Here is a 24,697-nt window from a genome sequence, read left to right on the forward strand (position 1 = left end):
TGTAAACTGCCTTCCCCTCCTCAGTCGCGTTTGGAGTTTGTTGTGGCGCACGCCACGACGAAACCGTTGGCTGGTAAGGGTGCAAAGCTTTGCTCTAAAATGAATGTCAGACCTTCTCGAAGAGTCCGCGGTGAGTCCGAGACTGTAAATCGAGTTGTTTTATGGTCCCCCGCGGCGAGGCGCTACGACACAACGTCAGCGTATATCGGGTGCCTTCGTGCGTTCGCTGATGCGGTGATCACTTCGTGAGACGCAGCAGGTGTGCGTCGACACCGTACAGACTGCAGTTCATTATTCGCACAAATTTCGCATTAGAGAGTAACGTGATCGTAAATCAGCCTTGCCTGTTGTTTGAGCACCGGCGGGAGTCGAAGCGGCTGCCCTGTTCTCCCGGACCAGCGGAAGCTGCATATTGTTCGGATCCGGGTGCAGTTTTGTGGGGAACCGGCAGCCGTCTCCTTGGCTGGTGGGCACGGGAAAAGGCCAGAGGATCCGACTGGCACCAAAGACCTGTAGCGACAATGGACAGAGAAGGGAAAAGTAGAGCGAGGAGAGAGAATTACTTTCTGCTGGCGTCTCAGTTGATAAATACAAACTCCCGAACGAATGCAACGGCCAAGAACAACATTCTGACTGATTAAGTTCTTGAAAATTGCTCAGTAACTTCCCTCCTCTCCAATGTTTTTTGCTGTTTTATTGCTTGGCAACTTAAATACATAACCCTTGCCCAGCAATCTTCCCAGCCTTACGAAACTATACATAAAATAAGCTTCACCGCAAATAACACAGAGATTGCGCTATGAAATATCCGTAACAGGGCGACCCATATTCGTGCGAATAGCGGGTGATGGACGAAATCTGACACGGATAGTTAGGCATTGGCCAGCGTTCTGAATTTTTTCTCCGATTTATCAGCAAAGGACTCCCACTTTCAGCAAAGGACTGAGGTAAATTACCAGTAACACGCAAGAACACAGAGAGGGGGATGACGGGTGTGTTCATAAACAGGAAAGCAGGCCATTTTCCCTCTACTCGGTTACTGCTATGCACGGGGGTTCCATAGCATCGGGCCAAGTACGCAGCGACGCCGTTTTCGCTAACATCATCTAGGTGTTCTTGTGGCTCTGGATGTCGCTTTACAACATGCTTACATATCATAAAAGACGAAGTATCCCCTGTTTGCGTGGTTAGGCGATTGTGGGTGTATTGCTACTCGGTCCTGCGTCCACATAGCTGTGCGGAACCAGGGTGATGTAAAACAAAAAAAAATCAGTTCCATTCCACTTTGTGAAGTTGCATTATACCATGGGGCAGAATTCTTTAAAACGACGGGCGTAGTTTTAAAGCGACGCGGTATTCAAATGAAGCAGCACTGCGGACCGGCCTAGTAGGAAGGCATTCATCGTTACGATTGCGCAAAAGAAACAAGGTCTACGACTCGGCCTCCTTGTGTTTTCTTCGTAGTACTTGTTTGTTTTTGCGCAATCTTAACCATGACACGGTGCTGGCAAGCCAACGCATGTATTCTCGGGCTGGGGTGCCGCTTGCAGGTGGAAAAAAAGGGGGTAAATCCCACCGCGTGTCCTTACACGAGGAGATCTGTCGTGCGCGCCGCGTTGAGCCCTTCGGAGAGCCCTTGAAATGTTTCCCCTTTCTCCGCCCCTCCCAGCGGCGCCCAACCCAAGAATACGTGCATTTGCGGGCCCGTACCGCGTCGCTTCAATACTGCGCCCGTCGTGTAAGAGAATTCGGTCCCAGCTGAGCTGTTTGTGGGCCTTTGTTGTTCACGCAAACTCCCGCTCAAACTGCGCCGCCATGCCGGGGAGGCGTTCGACAGGAGCGTAGCTACGCCGACGTCTTGCGCTTTCCGCCTTGCTATATTCGGGTCGGCTTACTGCGGGGTGGCATTGCGCTTACTCTTTACGTGGTGGTTCGATCGTCTTCGCTGGCCTAGCTCCCTCCATGGTTTTCGCGCCCATCGCATCGTATAATTTGCCTCTGAGTATGCTTCAATGTGAAACACACAACGCTGGAAAGCTCACAAAGACCAAGCGTACACAAATCTCGTTACAGGGAAACTAAATGCTGAAAGAACTTTTGCTGTAACTGAAAGATCATACGTTTTGTAGATCCCTCGGCTTTTGTACGGCGAGGAACGAGGTAGCTTCTACGTCTGTAAGCCATGACCGACACCGAACACGTTTCTGTGACCGAGGAGGCTGACTTTCATTTTTATTATTTGTCACCTACCAAAGGAGAAATGCTTTTCACCGCTTCAGAGGCCGTTGGTACCGCCTACACCGGACACCCAGACTTCGCGCCGGCCGCGAACGAAGCAGCGACAAGGGCCGTTTCAAATATCCCGCAAGAGCGGCTTCCCGGCTAGGCGTAGCTCAAGTGGGAGCCTTCATCTCACCTGGTCTGGCGATCACGTCCATCTCATATTCTTTTGTCTCACGCGACGCGCCAACCTGGCGTGAAATAACTCGCTTTTTGCAGACGCCTCGAGGTGTCATCGTGACCGAAGCTCCGGGCAGCCCAAACGTAACAAGGGTTCAATAAACAATTCCGGTTCACTGTAACAAGGGTAGAGCTATGCTTGAGCGATTTACGGATTAATAATCAACAGCGAGTCGCAGCGAACGGAAGATCGCAAGGTCAGATCGGTTGGATAACTCCCGGCAGTAAGTTCGAACCGGGTGCAGGCCCGCCTGCCTTCCCGGTAGCAAGAGCCGCACACGGAGAATAGATTTGAGCTCAGGTTGGTCTCTTAACACCTGCAGTGCATCTACTTCCTTTTCCCTCTTACTGCCGGAGATATTGCTTCCAGAAGCTCAGGCGTTCACCGCGGTAAGTTACTGACTTCGCTAATCGCGCATCAATGCATGCTTTTCCAAAACGGAACTGAAAGCATAATGTCTGACAAGCGTAAGGTAAGCAGCTTGTCTTGCAGTATATATAATCTCTTTTGAGTTTTTTAAAATACGTAAGCTAACGCAAAGCTTTCATTTGCGTTTGTTTCACGCGCTCAACCACTTCGGAACTGCTTATTTTAGAAAAAAAAACATTCAGAGATGCTTCCCTAATGAGTTATCGCCGTGCACAAATATTGTGACGTCACAAACCGTTGTACCCGAAAGCGTGCGGGGCGTGGCCTGTCGTTTTCAAGTTTCTGGCATTTTCTCCGTCATTAAACTCCTGCGAGTTGCGAGAATAGTACATTTGGGTGCCCGGCTGCTTATCTATCGGTACCGGCCAACGTGTTTCCCACCCTTCAGTATCCCTCTAAAGTTAGCTTAACTTCAGGACACAAATGACTTGCTGGAATCTAGATTACCGGGGCGATATCTATCTTCTTACATCGGAACATGAAGCGATGTAAGCGAACAGGTGTCCGCAATGAGAGGGCGCGCCGGTGTCTGGTAGGACTAGGAGGGGTAGCGGTGCTTCTTGGCCTCGCACACCAAGGAAAGTTTGGGCCTATGACAACCGGATGGAGAGACAAAGTAGCCCTCTTTGCGTCGTTAGACGACCGACCGTGTATTGCTAGAGGGTTCTGCAGCCGGCAAGCCGTCATGGCCATCCTCGGCATTATTAGATTCGACTGCATCTCATTCGCTCGCCTTGTCCCTGCATCCGGCGTCGGCGTTGTTGTCGGCGTCGGCCCCTCCCCCATTCTCCTCGCCGCGTGAGCTGCGCTCTCCGCCGCTCACTCCCTCTCCTCTCCGATAGCGAACACTCTCTCGCGAGGGGCATTGGATTGCATTCGAATGGATTGGCGTGGCTTGGCTTGGATTTGGCTTGGATTTGGATTGGATTGGATTGGATTAAAGTGGATTGTGTTGCGTCATAGCCGCGGCAGACGCACTGGCGCCGTCGCGTCCCCTCACCGCTATGCGCGCTATAAAACGCGGTGTTCGCGCCGCTCCACTCCATCGTTCCAGCGCCGATCCTCCGCTGTCCAACGCTGCAACGTGAACCCCCTATGCGTCGCATCTACACAGGGGTTCCCGCGAGGGGAGGTGGGAGATTTTGCTCCGGACGGACGTTTCTGACTTGTTGACTTTGCCGTACTTGTGTCACAGGCTCGTGGGATATGGTGTGGTTGCAGTCTTGAAGCAATGTATAGATATTTTGTGCACGGGAACAGTTGTGGAAATACATTGCTGCGCCACCTAGGCTGGCTGACGGAAACCAACGGGCAGCGCTCTAACTCGATGATTATTATCGCAGTGCATCTTGTATGTGTAATGGTTCCTGTGGTGTAGGACCATAATGTGTTTGCCAGTTTCCGAAGTACAGCCCTGCAGTGTAGGAAGGCGCCCGTTACACTGCCGTTCGCAATTATCTGCAGCGACCAAATCTTCCGCTGTAGACATGGAGGAAGCCGAACGTGCCACGAAAATATGCCGTGTTGCGGGCTATAACAAGCAGCATTCTCGAACTTGTGTTAAGAAGTAGCATATTACAGTCAGCCTGCCATGTTTTCTCGTGGCGTGCGTTTGCTATACAAGACGTCATAATCCCACAACAAAATGGCCGCGGACAATATAGAAATTCAGGGTATGAACGTATAGGGAAACTTTTGGCTTTACCTGGCCCGTTTTGGGTGGCGCTTCCAGCGTGAGGTGGGGAGATGCAACTGTTTTATTATAAAATTTTTCCACCATAACGACAGGAATTTCTTATGGGTCCCGTTCTCCTCATATCTTGCGCGACACAGCCGAGATTTTGGAATCATCCCAAATGGATGCGGCATCTGGATGGATCTGCGTACGTCAAAGTAATTCGGGATGTCTACATTGACGACTGTGTACAGCTCTAGGCTAATTATTTTCGCTCGAGAGCAGAACGACGGTCATGCCAGGGACGTATTTTTACCTTTTATAATCTAGCAAGTGCTAGAACAGGAAAAATTAGTGGCGTTTAACTTGTTAACCATGATTCGAGCAGAAATAAAAAGAAGCTGCTTGTGTATTCGCTTGGTGTTACGTGATATTTGAGGAGATACGTGGGCTGTATTCAAAGAACAAAAAAATGTGCTACGCACCTGCCTAAAATTCTTCTCTCGGCCCAAGTCGAAAGAGTCCCTTTGGTCCCTAAACACAATTGCCCGCATGTTTTCCAAGGTGGTGACATTGCGGTACAGGTAGTCCAGGTGGGAGGACAGGAAGGCGCCGGCGGCGATCGAGAAGTAGACGCCACTGGCGACCAGGAAGCTGACGTTGAGCGTGGTGAAGGAGAGGCCAAGGGAGAACCACGCAGTCACGGCGGGAATGAGGGCGGTGAGTGCCGTGTAAGCGCCAAGGAGAACTCCGTACGCTAAGGTCAGCAGAAACGATTTCTGGGTGCTGAAGGAGACGCAATTGTTGAACCAAGGGCAGTGGTGGTCCATTTTTGGGACGCACCTGCGCAATAGTTTATGACACTATTATTAGACTGAGTGGCGAAACAGGTAAAACCACGTGCATAATACCAGGGAACTCACCTTCAAATGAACTATCAATCAATCGAATGGGAGGGAAGGTTGATAAGAAGGCATTAACTCCCTCCCTCCCTCCCTCGCACACGTGCGCCCAAACACACGCACGCACACGCCCGCACACACAAACAAATGCACGCACACGCACGCACACACAAACACACGCCCAACGCGCGCAGGGTGTAGCGGCTTACAAGGGACCCCTCAGACTAAATGAACAATGCCGGGTTCTCACAATATTATGGACAAGGACGTGACTAGTAAAACTACTTCTGTTCGTGCGGCGCGGCTTATCAAACTTATATGATAAAATTCATGGTTCACTTCTGCCTGATTTCAAATTTTCAAACCAATCGACGCCCAGCAAAACAACAGCAAACGTTACGTTTTCTCAACTTGAACTACCTAGTGGGGCATGTCAAAGGGATACATTTTTGCAGCACTGCTTTCATTGCTACCACACTATCCTTAGCCCCTGTGCATCTCACTCTCGAATCTTTCTACACGCGTATGTAGCGCTTTTTGCGCGCTATGGCAAAGTGAATGTCAATGGCTGTGAAAAATCTATATGACTGTGAGCTTTTGTTTGGGAATTTTTACCACAGCGTCACAGCGTTTAATGAATAAAAAACACAAAGCTTTTTTCCCACGGTTCCCTAAGAGGTCGCGCAGCAAGGTTCTTTTTTCTGAAAGGATCTTCTTGCTAATTATACGTTGATTGGAACATCTTGCACTAAGATTTTTTTGGTGGGGATAGTGTTACAACAATAAGTTTGCGTGTTCCCGACTTTCGTAAAGGCATCTCTCTTACCGATGCCTCTCAGGAGAACTAGTACTCACATTTTTTTCTGTATGTAGTGTACAGTTAAACATGTAGTGTACAGTTAAAGATGACAAAAATTCACAATTTTTTGTTACATGCAGGCTTTCGTTTCATGCAGGTGTCGAGTTAAAGCTCGCCTGAATGGATTAGAAACGAAACCGAAATGATAGAGATCAGTGACTGTGAACTTACCCTTCAAGGATTGATTTCACCGTGAAAACTGCGTGATTTCCATCTGCTGCCTTCCCACTAGCTTAGTCACAACAGGACGCTACAAAAAAAAAAGGTTTGTCACTTACCCCCGTCTTCACAAACGTAACTTTAATATCACTTTTGCTCTTGGCGCTTTTCCGTACCCCAACGCATTTCAAAGACCAAACGTATGCCGAAAGGGTGCCTTTCCGTGAACTTGATGCTCTTTTCCGCATTCGAAATTGGTGAGAGTGTGCTAGCTGGTATACTAAACCGGGCGGGAGTTCTTTCTCGCGGGGCAGACGGCATTTAATGTCGCGAGCTTGTCTCGGAAAAACAATTTCTCTCTTTGTGGCAGCAGAAATCATCACCGAAGAACCGACAACCAAGGATAGCTGTGCGATGCACGCCAACAGGCAGGCCTGCACCTAACCGACACCGCACTCACGTGGAAACGCAAGGTAGTTCACAGTGCGGGTGAAATTCCCTGAATTAGTGCATATCTCGTGCCGACTTTTCCTAAAAAAGTGCAAAAAACACTTGCTCGTCGGCGGAACAAATTCGTTATATCAAAGATCGAGGTAAGCCGTCGCAACGCCTGCGTTCCACAGAGGTCTCAAAAATATGAGTTTCAATGCAGTCGGCAATGGGGAATTGAAAAACTTCGTTAAATCCAGGAATTCGTTACATCCAGGTCTATTACATCTAGGTTTAACTGTACTGCGCTATCCCTTGTCCCTTTTTGTTGTTTGAATTCAAGCCAAATAAGCCCAATAAAGTGTTTATTCTGGTACTAAAACGAACGTTCTAGACAGACATTTTGACAGCAACATTTAACGTTTCATATTCCCAATGCCGGCTTTTTTTTATTTCTGTTTACCGAAAGCGTTCGCCCGAAAAAAAATTATGAATAAAACATTTCCTATTGCTTGCCGTTCATGGGGAGACGTTCAGGCGCTTGAATGTTCCGCTTTTCTTAAGGTGGCGTTTACACGTGGAGGTCACGTTCGCACCGCTTCTGTTTCCAGCACTCTGGACGAAATACTTAGTCCTGTTCATTTTTCTGAGCAGCAGGAAGATGATTTAGCAAGGACATTTTAATTCCTCCAGTTGTCCCTTCTTTCGAGCTCATATCTTTGTCTATAGTTGTTATTCATCTCTTCATTTTTGTCTCGCGTATTTACGTAGGTGAAAATCGGCTCATCTTGAAAAGCAATTTTATCAGGACACAAAATTCGATTGCCATGATGACACCTAGAACAACCTGCATAAGAGCAGCGTCAGGGTGACAAAAAAAAAACTTTTGCAGTAGCTCTACGCAGAAGGAAACACTTTGGTATAACATTTAAGCCATTATGCTATGATGGAGGTTATTTCAAATGGGAGCAGGCTTACATGCAAGAGCTTTGTAGTGATTAAACGTGTATGGAAAAATGCAGTAGTGGATCCGAGCCTAGAAAACGTTCTGTCAAAAAAATAATTCGGTTATAGGCACCCCGCCAACATGGCGGGCACAATGGGGACAGAAACCTGAGGTGCTGAAAATTAGCAATTATTTTTCTACCCCCCCCCCCACCCCTTCCACTGGGCATGGCCCGGGCCTAGCCTGCGCCAAGTGTTTAGCACACCTGGAAGGAAAGCTGATATGCTCTCGGTTCTTGGCATTGGCTTGGGGGGCTCCAGCCTGGGCAAGTCAAGTTCGTGTGTCGCGTCACAGCTAAAACGCGTGAAGGTTTCAAGTGGTTGTTTTTTTTTTTTTCGAACACTAGTGTATGCGTCTATTTACAAAACGAGAAGAAACAAGAAAAAACGAACGAAAGAAAAAATTTCGCTCGTTTTGGTAACAGCCGCTTCCCCAGTGTTGACTGCAAAAAGGAAGAAAACATACAGCAATTACAAGAATAGCATTCTTAATTACAGCGCTGTTATTATTTGAGGTTTGTTCTCCCCTTGCTCAATGCCACCTTTGAGTGTCTAATGTTTCATAAATAAATGAAGGGCAAGGTAGTCTTTACATCTATGGTGAAGATGTGAACGCTCTAGCTTCCACGTAAGAAGAAAATTGTATCAATGTCAGTTGTATTGGATTACAAGCACTACACACAAAAAAATTCATTTCTACCTTGGCAAATTCGAGAAGTGTTTGGTTGAGCGGCTACTGTGTCATATACTACTGTGTTCCTGATACACGATTCCAAGCAGGAGTTTTCACTGAATGAGCGGAATTCATTTTCTGCCAACATTGGCCATTTGCTAGGGTTATCTGTCTTTTCGCACGGTCTCCCATCGACGTAGGAACGGTGTTACGGGTACTAAACTCCAAAACGCTGTGCAATTTCTCAACTAGCAGCCGCTCGTTGGATAGACGACTTCTCGAACCGACGCAACTCCCCCAGAGCCGGAAAAGCTGTTTGGCTGCAGCATTTGAGGGAAGCCGCCGATAGCAGCACCGTGGTCTGCAGCGCCAGCTGCTTCATAGAGACTGCGGCACAATCTAAAAGCCACGTCAATGATTCCTTGAATCGCGACTAGGATTGGCATGTAAACAACACGGCCAAGAACGATTTTTTCCTTGTTTGTATGGAGCATCCACTATGCAGATGTGCAATATTTCGTACTAACACGAATTTTATGCCGGGGTGCAGCAAGACCTCACCGACGTTATATCCGTCAGGGAAATGACATCGCTAGAAAATGTTCCATTGACGCGGCTGCGCTAGGTTTCGATCCCACGATCATTCTACTCTGCCCGCAACGGGAGGTGTGAAGCGCACTTCCAACTTGGCTATGAACTCATGTCTGTCAACTTAGCTCTACCAACGCGCCTTATGTCCTTCCCTATAAAAATTTCCATTCAGATGGGGCTGCCACCTCGTAGAGGTGAAGCAAAGTAGTGCGCCGTGACGCTAATGAGTGCCGATAGTTGGCGATAGTGCTGCAGGTGTTATGGCCCCTAGTAAGAAAACTGTCGGCCACGCCGACTGGTGAATGCCGCGCTCATTACTGCTTTTGTGCGACGAGAGAAGCCAGCGGGAAGCGGAAGGCGTTCACGCATTCACGGTGCAAGCTGCGAACTCTGCCTCTCGCATTCCACAAGCTGAGCTCGCCGCAATGCAACCGTCTGCCGTACACGCCACGAAGCAGGACCGAAGTGTTCGCACCTTTTCCGAAGCACCTTTGCCGAAATATAAATAGCGATGTGCAACTTCTTATAGATGCACAATAAACATTCAACTGCTCCTGTGAAGGCATATTTCACTTTCGTATTTTACCGATTCCTATAAAAGAGGGGTCAACCACATTTTTAATCTCTTTAGCTATCTTTATTGGTCACTCGTTGTGAGCTGCGCATACCCACAAGGGGATGGAAAGTTCAATAATAACGTTAATAACTTGGGCTAGCTGGTTCTGAATCATTATGCGAAAAAACAGCGCTAAGCAAGACCAAAGAAAGAATAAACACACAGGAGCGCTCTTGTCTGTGTATTCTTTTCTCGGTCTTTGTGCAGCGCTGATTTTCGCCCTATGATGGAAAGCTGTCCTTTACTGAGGTAACAATGCTGTTCCTTTGCTGGAGCCGACATTTAGGGTGTCTCAGGGTATTTATTACAAGGCCCCATTTGCGTAAAGTGCTGAACAAATGGATGGGCGATATAAACAATTACGGCGGAGATTTCTTCAACAAGTTGAGGTGTTTATGGCAGCCAGAACTGTCGAAAACTGGTTCGCTTGTATGTGAAAATAACCGACTTTAAATATGGATTGTAATGGTAGCATAGGCGTCCTCCAAAGTGTGGCCTGCTGGGCAGAGCGGTGGCAAAGCCAACACGGACACCCTTGCAGTGCCGGTATTGAACGACCTTTTTGCAGGGTTACCAGTTTCTGCTTATCTGAGCGTATGTTTGCAGCTCCTCGATCGCCGTCGTGTAGGTATATTGCAATCCTAATTCTGCAGGCACGATCAAAGCGTTTAAAGATCCCCAGGTGGTCAAAATTGATCCGGAGCCCTCCACTACGGCGCGCCTCATCGTCTGCGCTGCGTCGGCGCGTTAAACCCTACAATCATGATGATGATGGATTGATTTTATTGGCGCAAGGCCGACATGGGCAAAGAGCGCCAAACACAAAGTGATTTGATAGGAGAGAACACGAAATAAAATCAGTTAAAAACAATGAGCACGGCTGGTGTAAAGGGCCAGGGTGAAGAACAAGAGTGGACCCTTGACTATTAGATTTACAACGTGATTTTTCGAAGACTTTGTTGACGACAACGCCCGCACGACACTGAGGGAGTCTGTATATATAATGGATTGTGGGATGTGACTTTGAAGTATATGATTGACAACAAGAAGTACACCGTAAGCCTCTGCCGTAAATATACTAGTATGGCTATTCAGAGTTTTGGTGACACTAAGGCCGGGCCCATGCGCCGCGCAGGACACAGAGGTGGAAGTCTTAGAGGCATCCGTATAAAATTCAGAGCACTCATACTTCTGCTGCAAATACAAGAAATGCTGCAGAATTGCACATGTGGGAGCTCGGTTTTTATCTACATGTGTGAATGATGTGTCGCATGAGACAGGGCGGAGATGCCATGGTGCTATGAGATCTGTTACAGAACTTTGGATGGTATCTCAAAAGGAGACAACAAGCTCTGACGCTTCCTCTCTAACTCTGTAAGAGAAGGGCGCAGAGAAAGATGGTCGATTTAAAAGGAGTTCAGTCATGGAGGTATCATGAAAAACTGATTTAAAAGGATGGTGAGGCATGGATGAAATTTTAAACGCATAAAGAAGGTCTGTGTATGCTCGCCGACATTGTAGGTTCCATTTGTTGCACTCTACATACAGGCTTTCGACTGGACTAGTCCGAAAGGCACCACAGGACAAGAGGAGCCCTAGATGAAGCACAGGGTCCAGCATTCTGAGGGATGTTTTAGTGGCTGACCCATAGACAACGCTGCCATAGTCCAATCGTGAGCCTATCAAGCTGGTAAAAACACGCAACAGAAGCTGTTTGTCAGCACCAAAAGAGATGTGCGAGAGAACCTTCAGGATATTCATTGTTTTCAAGCATTTATGTTTTCGTTGTTTTATGTGTGGGATGAATGTGAGCTTTTCGTCAAAGATTATACCTAAAAACTTGTGTTCCTTTTTGACAGGAATCGAGACACCGTGGAGTTGAATGTCTGGATCCGGCCGGATGCCACGCCTCTTGGAAAACAAGACACAAGTGCACTTCCCTGGATTAAATTTAAAACCGTTGCTGTCTGCCCAACCAGCTAGCTTGTTAACACTAAGCTGGACTTGGCGCTCGCAGACAGACAGGTTACAAGACTTAAAGGATAATTGTACGTCGTCTACATAAATTGAGCAGGAAATCGACGGTGGCAATGCCTTCCTCAGGGAATTCATTTTCACAATAAAAAGGGTGCAACTTAAAACTCCACCTTGTGGCACTCCATTTTCCTGCACATGCACCCTAGAGAGTGCAGTTCCAAGTCGCACGCGAAACGTCCTTTCGGACATGTAACTGGAAAGCGTGTTTATCATGTTACCCGACATGCCAAAGGACTTCAAGTCGCTAAGGATGCCGTACCGCCAAGCAGTATCGTACGCCTTTTCAAGATCAAAGAAGACTGTCATACAGTACTGCTTGTGGAGGAAAGCATCTTTGATATAAGACTCTAATGCAACGAGTTGATCGTTGGTAGATCGCCCCGCCCTGACGCCCGCCTGGCAGCTCTCGAGAAGGCCATTGTACTCTAAGAAGTACACAAGTCTCCTGTTTATCATCTTCTCGAAGAGCTTACACAGGCAGCTTGTCAGGGCAATGGGACGATAACTGGCGGGAGAGGAAGGGTCCTTCCCTTCCTTTAGGAAAGCCACTACTATGGCCTCCCTCCAAGAGCGTGGAATGTGCCCCGAAAGCCATATTTTATTGTATAGGTGTAAGAGTGTTTCAAGAGTGTCTGGGTGTAGGTGCTGTATCATGGTGTATGTAATCTTATCTGCGCCTGGAGCTGAAGGTTTGCACGAGCTCAGGGCAGCCCTCAACTCATAGAGAGTGAATTCAGAGTTGTAAGAAGTTTTTGATCTGTCTTTGTCGTGTAAGGGCTTTTTTTCTGCAGATGTTTTGTGTTTCATGAAAGTGTTCGTGTAGTGTGCTGAACTGGACACGTGTTCGAAGTGTTGTGCAAGCGTGTTAGCCTGGTCTTCAAGTGTGTCCCCTGTTGTGCTAACCAGGGGCAGGCTGCGTGTCTGTTGTCCTTTGAGCTTGCGTATACGTGTCCAGACTTTGTGTGTGTCTGTGTATGAATTAATGGATGTCAAGAAGGTGTGCCAACTCTCTCGTTTCGCCTCACGGCGCACACGTTTTCCTAACGCCTTGGCCCATTTGAACAAAATGAGGTTACCCGACGTGGGGTACCGACGAAGGATACCCCACGCCTTGTTCTGGGCCTCTCGCGCCCGCCTGCAGTCCTCATTCCACCACGGCCTCCGCTGGTTACGCGGGGCACCAGAGGCGTGGGGAATGGACTTTTCGGCGGCGTCAAGGATGTGCGCCGTGAGGAGTTGGGTGGCTTCTTCAACGTGTAGGTGTCCTATGGATGTGTGGTGTAGTTTCGATGTCTCTGTAAATGTGTTCCAGTTAGCTCGTGCTTCATTGAACCTATTATGGGAAGAAGAACTGCTTGGGCCGTTACCTATATATGTTAGTGAAGTGGGGAAGTGGTCACTGCCATATGGGTCAGAACCCACTCCCCACTCAAGACATGGAAAGATAATTGCCGAACCAATAGCCAAGTCAAGATTTGAGTATGTATTGTGTCCTATGTTATGGTATGTAGGCTGTTTATTGTTGAAAAGGCGTGCTCCAGATGATGTAAGGAATTTCTCTATCAGGCGACCTCGGGCATCCGTTCTGGAAGAGCCCCAAAGAGAGTTGTGAGCATTAAGGTCGCCTGTAAGTATGTATGGTTCGGGCAGCTGGTCAACCAGCGCCTCGAAGTCGGTGCTCGTAAGTGCAACATCAGGAGGAATGTATATGGAGCATACCGTTATCAATCTATTAAATATTATTGTGCGGACGGCTACAGCCTCGAGGACGGTGTTCAAGGTGACAGGGTGGCATGCTAAGGATTTGCGGGTGATTATGGCAACACCGCCAGAAGAGTGTGTGCAGCCATCCCTGTCTTTCCTGTATACCATGTAACTATTCAAGAAATTTGTGTGTTTGGAATTCAGATGTGTTTCCTGGACACACATTATACTTGGTTGATTGGCATGCAGAATCTCATAAACGTCGTCAAGATTATTCAGAAGGCCTCTGCAGTTCCATTGAACTATGTTTTCTCTTCCCATTATTATGTGTTCAGAGCTACTGGAGTGTGAATGTTATTTAGTGTCTTTCGGGGCTTGGACTCTTGGGAGGGGTTTTCTGACCTTCTCTACTGACCTGGACGTCGCAGCCCGTTCCTTCCGCTGCGATGAAAGCCGGAAGGGCTCGACGTCCATGTCGTCATCTGAAGGCAAGGGGGTGCCCAGCGGACTGGGCCCCCTTGGCGTGGTACCCTTTCGGGTGTTCTTTGCCTGCGCTGCCAGTGCCGAAGGCGTGGGGAGCACGACAGACGGCAAAGGCAGTGAGGCGGCGGAGGGGGTCGCTGCGACTGCCTCCGTCTCCATCTCCGTGCCCTTGCATGTGCTTTGGGCCGGTGGAGAGGAAGCAGTGGATGCAGCGGCATCCCCAACAGATGTTGTTGCCACCACAGCCGCTGCTGGGTGAGCGAGCGGTGCAGAGGCTGGTTGGGCTGCCTGGGGCAACCCTGGGGGGGCGGGGGCGGGACCAAGTCCGACTCGCGGTACTGGGTCCCCGCCGAAACCAGACGCCGCTCCGCCCCCCGGCGAGCCGCGTCGGCGTACCTCCCCAGGGGGAAAGAAGCGAACCTCTTTCGCGCCTCTGGGAAGGTGATGTTTTCCGTGACCTTGATGTTTATTATTTTTTTCTCAAGCTTGAACCGCTCGCAGGTTCGCGAATATGCAGCGCGAGGTCCTTGACAATTGGCACAGAGCAGTTGATTGGATGAACAGTCATCAGTGAGATGGTGTTGGGCACATTTAGCGCAGGTTGGCTGGCCCCGGCACGAGTTGGTACCATGCCCGAACCGCTGGCACTTGTAGCAGCGACGCGGATTCGGGATTTACACTCGAACGGAGCACGAGATAAAGCCTGCCTTAATGGATTCAGGAAGTGTGGAGCGGTTGAAAGTCAGGATTATATGCTTTGTGGGGATTTCCTTCTTGTCTCGTATGATGGTTATACGCCTCACTGCAGTTACACCCTGATCTTTCAGGCCTTCTAACAGATCAGCTTCGGTCTCATTCAACAAATCAGTCTCCGAAATCACACCCTGAGAGCTGTTGAGGCTACGATGGGGAGTGACTCTGATGGCCAGATCTGCCATGCAGGTTTGCGACAGGAGGTTAGTGGCTTGTTGCTGCGTCTTGACATTGACTAGAACTTCACCGGTACGGAGTTTCTTAGCATCGAACGATTTTCCGAGGATGCCTTCTAGGAACTTAGTGATCAAGAATACGGACATGGAAGAAACAGGGTTTGTTTTGTCAACTGCCTCGATAACCAAGAATCGAGGATAGTTGTCAGGTTTCGGAATGTGGATTGTTGGAAGGGATGGAAAGGAAACTTCGGTGCGGCCCCTTTTCGGGGGCCGATCACGTTTGGGGGGGGGGTTTTGAATTATCCATATAGCATTGGAAAAAAGTAGGGGACGGGGGTACTTTCGTCTCAAACCTTACCCTAATAGCTTGAGAGGTCCCGGAGCTCCCTGCCTGGTGAACAGACAGGGAGCCCATCCGCCGGAGCTTGACCTGGGCTCCGACGGCCACCGTTCGTGGTTTCTAACCCTCCACCTATAAACACATCGCCACGGTTGGATCCAGCTTATGTTTGGGGGCTCGGGGTCCGCGGTATCGCCAGTACCGTCACCAAGATTACTCAAGGTGCCCCGTGCGGGGTAAACCCTACAATCAATCAATCAATCAACGATCGAAGCGTTCCTTATGTATCGCAGTCCTCTACTTGCACAGCGTTGCTGTGTCGACGCTTAGTTTTGTACTGGAGAACTCACAAAAAGGGTTGAGCGTGCGATGCGCTCATGCATTGCAATATCTCGCGAGAAAGCTAAGAAACTAAGAAATTTGCTTCTCAAGGGCGTTGACCAGAAAAAAAACTGGCTCTAATCCACGCTGTGAAGGTGGTTAGAAAACAATGCTTTAAATGATACCCACAACAATTGCCCATGCGACGTCGCTTGTATTCACACGCGTGGCTCTACAAAAAGTGAAACGAGAGATTCTGCCAGCCGTTATCTGGAATTCGCGGGAGCCGCCTCCCGAATGCAGCAGCGTCGGCCACGGCCCGGCTAGAGCGGCGGACGCCGCCGCTGCAGCCCGGCCGTGCTTCGGCAGAAAGAAAACTGAAAGGAGATTTTTTCGAAGGGTGAGACAGCAGAACCTAGCCATCCTGTGTGCTAGCGCGGGGCAACACCATCGTGCGACACAAGCTCTGAAACCAAAAGAATTCAGCATGTGAGCTTAGCGATTCCCATTTATGCCGATTAAAACTAGTTAGTTTAGTAAGTTTGAGGATTGCGAGAAGGCTGAGGGCACTTTTATAATCGCTATTGATGACAACCCGTTTCTTCTTTCGCCTTTTGTAATACCTCTTAAAACACAACAGAATTGGTATTCACAAATTTAGGATTCCGGGCTACGGCGGCCGCTTTTCTGATGGAGGCGATACGCAGGAACGCCCACGTGTACGAGATTTCGGCGCACGTTAAAAATCCCCAGGTGGCCAAATTAATCCGGAGCCCTCCCCCACGGCGCTCCTCATCACCTGCGTTGCGTCGGCGCGTTAAACCTCACAATCAATCAATCAATCAGTCAGTCAATTCAACAGTTTAGAACACGGAGTCCCATTCCTGGCAGGCAGTGCGAAATTTTCCCGCCCTGCAAAAGTTTTCAGTGTTTTCCCACCCTGCAAACCAATCCTTAACGTATCTTTGCCGTACGACCATTGAATTCCGTCGGGTCTCGGTTACCGTGGAGGTGCTGTCGAAGAAGTTCTTGAATCGTGCGAAGGAAGCGCACAATGAACGCGAAGCTGCGCCAAAACAGCCCCAAAACAACCGTCGCTAAAGCAGACGACAAAGCCGTACCGCCGACACGCCCACCGGCGAGTAGGCACCTCCGTGCAAGGAACGCTGGGTAAATTCGCCGCGCGATCTGCAGTGTGCTCCGTGAGTGAAACCCTCCCTCCCTCCTTCCGCCGCCGCCGGCGCCTCCGCCTCGTTGGGAGTTTATTGTCGCGCACGCCGCGAAAGAACGGTTGGCTGGTAGAGGTAAAAAAGCTTGGCTTTCAAAAAAAGATTGTACATAACTTCTGGCAATTCTATAGTGTGTTGGTTGGCTTGTGCATACTAAACAGGCCAAAATATGCTGGCACTCATGTTAAGTTGACAAATTTCGTGTTCACAGTGAACGTGGCAGCATGCTTTATGTATATAATTCCTGTTTCTTGGACAGCATGGTGCGCAGTAATATGTGAAGAAATGTGCCAAGTTCCAGGAGACCTTGACCGTACTATAACGGGTAAACGCTGAAGTGGTAATTTCGGAACGAGCCGTACTTTTGGCACCAGGAGCAGTGGTGGCACCTGTCCGGCTTTATGCGCCTGCACGGGTAACAGTAGCGCACGCACTGGTCCGGGCCCAGCGTGAGCACCCCACGCTTGTCGCCCAGCTCGTCTAGGTAGCGCCGTCGCTCGTTGAAGTCCTGCAGCGACTCCAGCCGCTGGCGCTCGGCGTCGCTCACGCTGAAGTAGGCTGGGATCGCGGCTGGGCCTGCGAGTCGTGTTACCAACCGCATCACTGGTACACGGCGTATGAAACAAAACCAGGGGCTGCACCGTCGTCAGCGTGCAGCACATACCAATGGGTAAAGCACATATTGAGTTATTTGTTACTTCTCATAATATGTTCACAGGGGAATTATACACTGTTAGGAATTTCCGCCGGCGGTCGGTATTTTATAAAATGCATAGGAGAAATCCAGCGATAGGAAAAATGACGGTGAATGCTTAAAATTATGCCAACAATGCGAGGGCGAAAACCTAGTTGGACCTTCTGTGAATCTACTATTCATGGAGGGAGAACTCTCCGTCGCTAGGCGCCTCCTGTTCAGAACCACCGCCTCTCAAGATAACTCGTATTTCACGTGTGGCCTTGGCCTACCATCTCTCGGCGCAGCTGTTTCACTTTCTCGACGCGCTTAGAGCCCTCCTTCGACCCTCTCCTCGGCGACTTATTTAGAGCGGAAGCTCGTAAGCGCCGGCTCCTGTGGTTTCACGGCGCCGCCGTCCCTCGATGTAACCAAGCGAACGCAGAGGACACCGAAGGCAGACGAGGTAGAGCGAGCAGAAAAAATGGGCCCATCTCCCCACGAGGGGGCACTCGAGTAAATGCGTCGCGTAGGGGGTGGGTGTATTGCGTTAACGTTAGTGTTTGGGGGGTGGTAGTGAATGTATTAACTATTATTGCTTATTACTATTAATTATTATTATTTCTTTCATATATTAATTATTACTTTCGTGATTTTGCGAATCGAGTCCCCCCTCGTGGAGATATAGGTTTTTCTTTTTTTTGTGACGCAAGAAGTGAAGGCAAGGAGTAGGTTGTTGTAAGTCGTTATTTATTTATTTGTTGCTGTTTTCGTTGTATTGGACGCTGAGAACGACATCTTCGTGGTCGCTAAAGTGTACTGTTAAGGGGTCTTTAAGCAGTGGTCGTGCGTTGCAGCAACTGGTGAAGACGAGATCGATGCAACTGCTGCCGTGTATCAGCAGCTTCTTGACGTAGTTTGAATGAGTCAAGGATATAAGGCGCGTTCGTACCCTTTGATTCTGTGTCGCTTTTGTGGCGCAGTGGGAAGAGCACCATGTACCTCGCGTTCCGCCCGCAGGGTCGTGGTATCGAAACCAGGCGCCGATAAGTATTATTTTTTATATAGTGTAGGGGGAGGGGTGCGGACCTGTTGTTGAGAGCGAGGAGGGTAGCGTGATGCGGGAGAGGAGGAGTGGGGGAGAGGGCGCACCTGCGCGCTGAGCTGTCGCGGACGGACGGCGGACGCTACATGTGAGTTAAAAAAATGCTCTGCATTTAAAACAGAGGAGGAAAATATGGCCACAGTGTGAGGGGGAGCGCAGTATGCCGAGGCCGCGCTAGTCAGGTGTGCGATAACCGCGCCCTTGTGTCCAGCGGCGGCCGAGAAAGACGTCCAGAACCAGGCATCCCTGGAAGCAAGCGTCTGGTTCTTTAAAGTTCACAGAAAGCGCAGAAGCCGAGCCAGTGCTGCGTGCTGCACTTACACGGGTCCTTCATCGTCCACTTCGTTGCGTGCCTTATCTGAACCACGTGACATTTGTTCGGGAGGTTCAAACACAATTTACAACGACATGCTCGGCGGCGGGTACGCGCTGCGTGGTGATGCCAGGATCGCGCGCGCCGTCGTACGTTCGCTGCTAACGTGGTGGCTTCCGCAGACGCAGAAGCTATGCGCCGTGACCGAGAAGCCGGCAGTTTGCACTGCGCTCAAATTTCGCGATAGGGAGTATAATAATCGTCATACAGACAATCTTTATGTCTTTCCCCGGTTCAGACGAGAGAAGAGAGAGAAAAGGTAAAGGAAAGGCAGGAATGTTAACCAGGCTAAGGCCTAGTATGCTATCCTGCACGGTGGAAAGGGGAACAATGAGGAAAAAGAGGAAAATAGAAAAATAAGGGGAAAGGTACGGATAGAGCGTGGAGTGGTGTGCCCAGCGGTAGGACACTATAGACAAACAAGTTCAGTGAGTTCATAACGGGTAGTCTTTTGCGCTACAGTCTTTTGTGCAATTCCGTCGTTTTGAGGAAACACAGGAGCGCTTTTGTCGCCTTGTCCGTAGATGACGGAGAAGGCCAGTGGCCCAGCTAGGATTGCCTCCTCAGAGAACGGGCGCCGAGAGTCTAACTTTCGTAGGGTCGCAGACGGTTCAGACGATTTTACCCAAATAATCCATACCTATACCTGGTAAGCAACAGCAGCTGTAACACACCAAAACGCTTTACATAGCGAAGCCGCAAGAATCATTCTCCTTCCGAATCAGAGGAAAGAAAACACATACTAAGCAAAAGATAAACGGAAGATGAGGTTCAAGCGGTCCTTACTCACCTCCGCCCAGGGCGGCCCCCCCGTATGGATGGCATAACAAACTACGCTTCGCCACCTTGACAACCTATTTCTACCCTCACTGTATTTGAACCCTTATTGAACTACGGGTGGCTTATCGCCATCGTGGTGGCAAGGAACATTTTCCGTCATTCCCAAACGGGGCAAGCATCTTACTCTCGATTGTCTCTGACTCATGTTCCTTGCCTCCTTTACGGAGAGTGTATCGGAGCATGTCACCCATGCCCAATTGGTCAAGGACCTGGCCCAGACGGGCGTCATCTCCAATACCTTGATAGGCCTCCGGGTAGGACTCTAAACGTGCACCTGTAGTTATTTCATGATATCATCAAGTCACCCTCAGAAGTGTACGCGGCAGCCATCCTCGCACTAGACCTTGCGAAGGCATTCGATAGAGTTTCCCATATGGCCATTCTAGAAGGTTTCGAATCCGTAGCTTCCGGCCTATGTTCATATCGTTACGTGAGAAGCTTCTTAGCGTGCCGCAGGGCCATACTTCAAATAGGCAGGGGTGAGACAGCTGCGCATATTGCGCAGATTTGATACTAATTTCTTTTCCTGCGCCAGGCTGCTCCGAAAGCTTGAAAATTGCAAAAAATTGCGCCAAACTGCTCCAAAACAGTCTGAGAGCCAAGGATTTTAACGCTCCCGTCAGTTTCAAGGGGGGAAAATGCTTACTGACGGCATAATTTTCCAGCACCCCCAAGGTGATGGTGTTTGTAAATGTTTAATTGATTGATCATTCAATAAAAACCTGCATAATATTGTCCTTGAGATAGCTCTTTCGAAAGTCATAATGTCGGGTAGCAAATGTTACTCTGTGCGTTTTTAAACGTTTTTCCATCGAAAAACATTGCAAAGTCCTGTAGAAAAAATACTTGTGTACTGAGGCGTCAAACTACTTGTGCAAGCTGATAAAAAACGTCAAATTTTGGAGCGCCGTATCTGCGGAACGACATTACTGGGCGCCGCCATCTTGTTGTGGTGAAGATTGGAAAACATGACCACCGGGCGAAGCAGTTGCTTGTGGTTCAGGCAAAGTGCTCTTCGCCGATTTTTACTTTGGTTTTGGTTGTGGGAGTGGCTGGGTTTACATTTAGTCGTTTGATCTGTTGGGGGAAGTTGCGCGACTCGAAAGACGGGAGTTCATCAAAAACAACGTGGTGCCCACGAATTCGCCATGTTTCGGCCTTGAGTGTGAGGCCGGTGCGTGCTTGAAGTGAGATTTCCGACACATTGCGGTATCATAAAACACTGAGGTATTGCAGCCGTTCACAGCGAACTTGCGAGCGTCAAGAGTGGGACGATCGACACTGCAGAAGTGGTGGTGCAGGCTACATCGCCGCAAAATGTTCAAGCAGTGTCCGATAGCGGGACAGGCTGTTATTGTGCGCTAGTAATAATGGTTCATTCATCTGAAGTGACATTTAATGGCAAAGTGTAGGTGGCTAAACATAGCAACGTTACTGAAATTACGATCGTAGTGAACGTGCACCGTGGGGATTGAAATGGGAGGGCTGGTGGGGGCTACGACTGTCACCTCGCTTCGCGCAACTTTTGGCGTGGCTCTACGACAAAAATAATAATTTCGGCATTCAGATCATAATAAAACTGCGTACGATTGCTTATTTTTCAATTCGATATTTTCAACACAACTCTACGCTATCTATGCGTAGAGCCTAAGAATAAAAAAAGTGGTTTGTAAAAAGGTAGTGCGTTTCGTACCTTGTGATACCCTGGCAGAAAAAAACTTTATTGAAGGGCTGCTTCAGTGTTATGTACGTTCAAAACCAATTAAAAATACACTTTCATCCCGTGAGTAGCCAGAAATTTGATTTTTTAAGCTCCTAAGGTGACACAATAAATGTCGTTCTTCTGCTACAAATCAAGGTTCTGCTGCTCCAAAATCGAGATTTCGCTGCTCCGAAAACTGCTCCCAAATCTGATTCAGCTGTCTCACCCCTGCTGAAATAGGTAAAATCACATCGGATATCATTGAACTACCTTCAATAAGCATCCCCCCTCCCCCCCCCCTTAGGGAGCAGTCCACTCCCCGCTGCTGTAATAATACCCCCCGCAAATTGGATCACACCCTAAACTTGCGATACTGCCTCTATGTCGATGCAATAACCCTTCGGACGTTTAGAGCCAGTAACGCTCAAATAGAAAGCTCCAAACTGTCATAAGTGAGACCAGAATTTCGAATTCTCCCCAGCTAAGTACGAATTTCTTCTGCATTCAGCCTAGCGAGTCTCCCAGCCATCCTCCAACATAACAATCCGTATTGAAGAAACGGATGTAGCGATTGAATCTAGCATGAACGATTTCGGAGTTAATTATCCAAGCAATCGAGCGAACCTTCGCTTCTTTGTTCAACTAATGACTCAAGTGAACCAAACGATTAGAATTCTATGGTGTGAAGCGGCCCGTATCCATGGACCGGAAGCCGAAGGAATCCGAATACTGCAAGAGCTTGCACCGACCCGCATCACGTCCTTACTACCGTACTACCCCAGACCGATCTGACCAAGGTCGATTTTCGAAGTCATAAGGTCTGCAAAACAGATCTCAAAATACCCCACAGCACTTCAACTGCCAGATCGGGACAGTTCGTCGTCTACAATAGAGCTGAGGAACTAAAAGAGGCCCACAGGCCCAATTAGCAATCGTGACTGTCGGTATCGCCCACAGGCCAACCAATCATACACAGACTAAATCTGTGAGCCCGCTGGGAGCGAGCTCGCTATCAGCTTCCCATTCGCCCCTTCCCCGCAACATGCACCCGTTACCCAATCAAAAGCTCAGGCAACAACGAGCCGCACCTCTAAGCCAGAAGTACCCTCTCCTAACAAGCACCTTATACCCGGAGGCGGTGCACTATAAACATAATGACGTATAAGCTGTGACGGGTCTACATCACCCGAACGTCCCTTCCATGAATTCCTTTGCGGTACGCAGCCGCGATGCGGCCACGGCAGAAAAGGCGGCAATTGCGCTGGCACTATTTCACCCGCCGCCTCGTGAAACGGTAATTTCAGATTAAAAACGGCAAAGAAAATCTTTCTAAAAGGGACTGTTTCTATCCAGGCAACCGAACTTCTCGTCCAAAACCCCTCTACCATCAAAGTTGAATTGAACTGGACTCATGCCGATACAAACCTCAAAGTTAACGAGGCAGTCAATAAAGCAACCCGAGAACTCACGCCCAGATCAGGACCAAGCCTTGTCCACGTACATAGAGCCGGATCAGCCCGAGACAGCTTAGTAAAGGGGCTCTAAATAGGCTTCCGAAGGTCGCCATTTCAATCGCGCAAACGCTAGAGTACCTCTTCGCGACAACGTATACCAAACATTACACCTCTGCGTAAAGCAGGGGCCGCCACAAACACGCAAAAATGATCGTTTCTTTCTTTGTTTACCTACCGCTTCCTCACCGCCATACTGCCGCACTCTGACGTGCGGCAGAATGCTTCGACGCAACCTCTCTGACGCACGAAACACTGGACAGTACGGCGCCGCTATTGGTGGGGGGCCCACCAATAGCGGCGCCCGGCTCTAATCAGCTCTAATCACCAATCAACGTTCCCGGATCTAAAGGAAACGGCGGCACAGCGTATCTTAGTAGGGACGAATGTTGACCGCTGCTATCCGTCAACCGAACTTAGCTGAGTTTGTAGATATAGCGCGTCGTTTACGAGGTATGAACACTGCTGAAAAGCACGGGGAGTCTCTGCAGGCGGAAACGCCGCTACTCGCACAACCGTGGCAAGCATCTGCCGCACGGTTGACAACGAGCCTACTGTGCGGTGCGATGTACGCACGATACGGCATACACCACAGCAGTTAAAACTTATCGGCGCCTGCCACAGCGGTACTATTGCTGAAAATGAGTTTATAAATGCGTGAGCGGGGGGGGGGGGTGTGATAGTGCAGTGAAAGATTGCGCTGGTGATCGTCGTCGGCGCTGCTTCGTAAAGCGGGGACTAGATAACTGCGGCAATGCCAAGCCTTTTCCGAGCGTCTCGGCCTCGGAGGGACCTCTGCGCCGCGACAGCGCCGCTGTGTTTGGGACCCCCCTATCTGTCCTTCAAACGCTCGTTTCCCCTATTCTAAAACTGACGTGTCGACGCGACCCCGGCCGACGCGAGGAGCACGGTCGCCAGGCTGTTCGAGTGGGTAGGAAGACCCTGCGCGACGGATGCTAAAAAAGAAAAAGAAAGCGGGACCTACCAGCGAGCGGCGCCAATGGCTCCGCGCATCTCGCTCCTTGCGCTTTTGATCTTGGTGGTCATGCGCTTGGTCGGTGATGTCAATGCTTCCGCAGTTCTTTGGAGCCGCGATAAGAGTGTAAGAGCTCCAGGCATTATTACGGGCCCTTTCAAATCCTCTACCAGCCAACGGTTCTTTCGCGGCGTGCAGGACAATAAACTCCCAACGCGGCGGAGCCGGCTGAAGCGGCGGAGGCGGGAGTGGGGGGAAGGTTTCACTCACGGAGCACACTGTAGATGGCGCGACGAATATACCCAGCGTTCCCCGCGCGGAGGTGCCTGCTCGCCAGCGGGCGCGTCGGCACGGCTTTGTCGTCTGCTTTAGCGAAGGTTGTTTCGGGCCTGCTTCGGCGCAGCTTCGCGTCCATTGCGCGCTTGCTTCACACGGCTTGTATAACTTGTTCGACAGCACCCCCTGGGTAACCCGAACCCGACAAAATTAAGTGGTCTTACGGCAACGATACGTTAAAGGAGCCATGAAGAGAAAATGCAAGTTGGTTTTATTCGAAAGATTTCGTGTTTTATAGTGCCCCCAGCGCTTGTCCGGATACAAACGGTGCTTTATTCACTGAGAACAATTTAGGTTAAAATTTTGATTTTCCCGCTCAATCGTGCGTTTTCGTGG

General features: G+C 49.4%; 1 protein-coding gene across 1 annotated transcript in view; it reads right to left on the reverse strand.

Moving 5' to 3' along the window:
• Positions 1-291: 291 nt before the first annotated feature.
• The window catches only part of LOC144153531 (palmitoyltransferase ZDHHC2-like), a 36,246-nt gene continuing 11,840 nt past the window's right edge, over positions 292-24,697 (reverse strand). Inside the window, exons 2-4 of the mRNA XM_077685157.1 lie at positions 17,208-17,421; positions 5,051-5,408; positions 292-510 (exon numbers count right to left, since the gene is read on the reverse strand). Of these exons, the coding sequence (XP_077541283.1) occupies positions 292-510; positions 5,051-5,408; positions 17,208-17,421 (791 nt within the window). The remainder of the gene's footprint in view (positions 511-5,050; positions 5,409-17,207; positions 17,422-24,697) is intronic.

This window comes from Haemaphysalis longicornis, unplaced genomic scaffold (assembly GCF_048455015.1).
Source record: "Haemaphysalis longicornis isolate Haplotype H1 unplaced genomic scaffold, Haemaphysalis longicornis Haplotype H1 scaffold_9, whole genome shotgun sequence".
In the NCBI taxonomy this organism is placed as follows: domain Eukaryota; kingdom Metazoa; phylum Arthropoda; class Arachnida; order Ixodida; family Ixodidae; genus Haemaphysalis; species Haemaphysalis longicornis.